Below are 3,417 nucleotides of genomic sequence, written 5' to 3' on the forward strand. Positions count from 1 at the left end.
TCCATTTCTTCCTCTAAATGAAAATGTACAATAATAGCAAAAAGTGATAAAAATTCAAAGCAAATAAAAATTATATATTATGGGAAACGTTCTCAAAATTGTAAATTCAGGTGTTACTTGGTATTAGCCAAACAACTTGTAAAATAAACATCCATATTGATTTGGGGAAATGTTTTTGCTGATTTGATATGACAGAATTTGAATATTAGGTCTGTGATGAATAACATTTATATCCTCACTTCTTGCACAATTTACAAAATACAATTTGTTTAGTTACAGCAGTGCATTTTCCATACACATATTTCTCACATTTTTTGCAGATCATCACGGTTTTGTTGTTTTTGCACAGGCGGATTTGGCATTGCTTCCGTTTCTTATTTGGTGTTCTACTCTCCTCTACCAAAATCTCATCAGAATCTTCGGCACTTTCTGCCAACTCTAGATTTTTCAAAGAATATGCCAATTCCTCTGCTAATCAAAGATTAAAATCATGACGGCTTAGTTTTTCTCCTGTGGCCTCTGAATACAATATCCATGCATTTATACTTGCAAGATCAAGAATATTGTAAAATACATGGACAGGCCAACGTCTGGAAGGGCACCTTGTGGAATAATTATGTGCCATTTGGTCAAGTACGTCTACTCCAAATTTTGTTGCTTTGTAATACACAACAGTTTCTGGCTTTTTCTTCTGTCCATCTCCTATTGAAACAGTGCGATGAAGTGAACTGAGTATAAAGACTGTCTTGTTTTTCTTACTTTGGTTTATTGCCAAGGTCGTATCCTTATTCTTCAGCAGAAGTGTATCATGCAGTTGACCTTTCCATGACTTCATTTGAGATGGAATTTCTCTACGGGCTTTATTCATTGTGTCAAAATGCTGGTGTTTTTTGCTTTCAGATGTTCAGGTAACTGAAGCGATGTGAAGAAATGGTCAGTTGTGACATTTCTACTTTTCCCAGTGAATGGTTCCATTAGTCTTAGTACAACATGAGTTGATAAAGGCTGATTTGCTGGTCGAAATTCATCTTTTCCCAAGTAAGGAAAAGCATTTAGCATATGCTTTGATTCTGTATCAGCAGCAATCCAAAACTTTATTCCAAATTTGTCTGGTTTATGTCCCATATACAGTAGAAAAGGACATCGGCATTTTGAGGGAAAAAGTTGTTCATTTTTTGGCAGGTGTCTAATGAAGTTTGATCTCCACCCAGTAAAGACCTGATCACAGCCCAGGTAGCTGGTATGGGAGTGTCATTGTTCTGTAAGCCTCTGTATGTATGTTCATATGTTTACTTTACCTATAAAATGTAAAGAAACCTCTCTCAATAAATTAGTCCTCTGAAGAAGTATCACGAAACTAGTCAGGACTTAATCGTATATTTCGTATTTTCATTTTCCCTGTGGTTCTTCTGCATCTGAGCATCACTTTTTCCTGTGCTTTTTACGCATATATATATATATATATATATATATATATATATATATATATATATATATATATATATATATATATATATATATAGTGTGTGTGTGTGTGTATATAAAGAGCTGTTGATAATCATCAGAAACAGAATCGTATAATACGTTGATGATGACACTGATATATATATATATATATATATATATATATATATATATATATATATATATATATATATATATATATATATATATATATACATAAGTATATATATCTCAGCTACATTGGAATGAAAATTGGAGTGATCATTTGCATTATATTTGCTCCCAAATATATAAAACGATTAAGATATCCCTTTTCGTTCGGACAAACCCTAGATCAATGATGATTGTAGACGTGCTAATTGAAAGGAGAGACAGATTATGTTCTTTGGAGAAGTAATACAGTAAATCAGACCTGACTTGGCATAGCTATACGCATCTAAAATCGTTTAGGTATCAATTGAAAATAAAATATAAGCTGATTGTAAAAAGAAATCTGTGCTTAAACCTAATGGCTGTCACTCACTGTCCGAAGGAAAGGTCAATAACTTTGGTGTATATGTTTAAGCGTGAAGTGTAATGAGAAATAAAATTTTCTTCAATCCTGTTCTCCTGAAGTGAAAAATAACTACTTCAGGTTTTTGGCCCAGTGAAATCTAAACATTTACTGGTCCTCAAGGCTTATAGAGGCGTGAAACCAAACTGTATTTTTCCTCTCTCTCTCTCTCTCTCTCTCTCTCTCTCTCTCTCTCTCTCTCTCTCTCTCTCTCTCTCTCTCTCTCTCTCAAAAAGACGGGGGAATTCTTAGTTTTTATGGCATCTGTTATTTTTTTAAAGTTACGATGAACAGTTTTCTTTGCATTTAATGAAGAAATTATCATGTTATTCCATCAAGTAATTATGTGTGTGTGTGTGTGTGTGTGTGTGTGTGTGTGTGTGTGTGTGTGTGTGTGGAAGCTCTATCTTTGCTGATAGCAGCCATTACGTCCATATTGACGTGTGTGAACGCCTTTTGCCAGAAATGTAACTATCTGGTCCCTTGTTTGCGGTTTTGGTCCCACGAGGGGCTTGGGACAATTTTCCAGGGTGTATAAAAATCCCTTCATTGTGGTTAAGAAGCTCATAAGGAGGGCAACTTCCATATATAAATTTACGATCAGAATTTGATTTAAATTTATAAAAGCTATATATAATAATAATAATAATAATAATAATAATAATAATAATAATAATAATAATAATAATAATAATAATTATAATTATTATTATTATCATTATTATTATCATTATTATTATTATTATTATTATTATTATTATTATTATTACGACGAGCTAAGCTACAACCGTTGCTGGAAAAGCAAGGTGCTATAATCCCTAGAGCTCCAACAGAGAAAATAGCCCAGCGAGGAAAGGAAACAAGAAAATAAATAAACCACAAGAGAAGTGTTGAACCATTGAAATAAAATATTTTAAGAACAGTAGCGACCGTAAATAAGATATTTCACATATAACCTGTAAAAACATGAAAAGACAAGCGGAAGAGAAATAAAATAAAACAGCCTACTAGAGTGTATCCTCAAAGCAAGAGGACTCTGATCCAAGACAGTGAAAGACCATTTTACAGGGGCTATGGCACTACCCAAGACAAGAAGACAATGGTTAGATTTTGAAATGACATTCACCTAGAGACCTAGAAAGTGCTGGGAAAATAACAAAGACATTTGAAGATTATTAGTATTTTTTTTCTTTTTTTTTTTTTTTGAGAAAAAATATTCAAATCGTTCATAGTACTTTATTTTTTGAGCTATTGTAATGAAACTTTCGGGAAAAATATACAATGAAAAAGATCTCTTAGAGCTATTTTTTCGACAATAAAAAAGGGAAAAATTTATATGAATATTTAAAAATTTTTCGTCATTATAAAGATAAACTCTAAACTCATAGGCTTTATTTATC

General features: G+C 32.3%; 1 protein-coding gene across 1 annotated transcript; it reads right to left on the reverse strand.

Moving 5' to 3' along the window:
- Positions 1-475: 475 nt before the first annotated feature.
- LOC137628655 (uncharacterized) lies at positions 476-868 on the reverse strand. Its single transcript, XM_068359807.1, has one exon. It carries the CDS (start codon positions 866-868, stop codon positions 476-478), a length of 393 nt encoding a protein of 130 aa, XP_068215908.1.
- Between the last annotated feature and the right edge of the window lie 2,549 nt (positions 869-3,417).

This window comes from Palaemon carinicauda, chromosome 36 (genome assembly GCF_036898095.1).
Source record: "Palaemon carinicauda isolate YSFRI2023 chromosome 36, ASM3689809v2, whole genome shotgun sequence".
NCBI lineage: Eukaryota > Metazoa > Arthropoda > Malacostraca > Decapoda > Palaemonidae > Palaemon > Palaemon carinicauda.

Coding starts and splice junctions, on each gene's coding strand:
- LOC137628655 (XM_068359807.1), bottom strand. CDS start 868: ATGAATAAAGCCCGTAGAGAAATTCCATCTCAAATGAAGTCATGGAAA.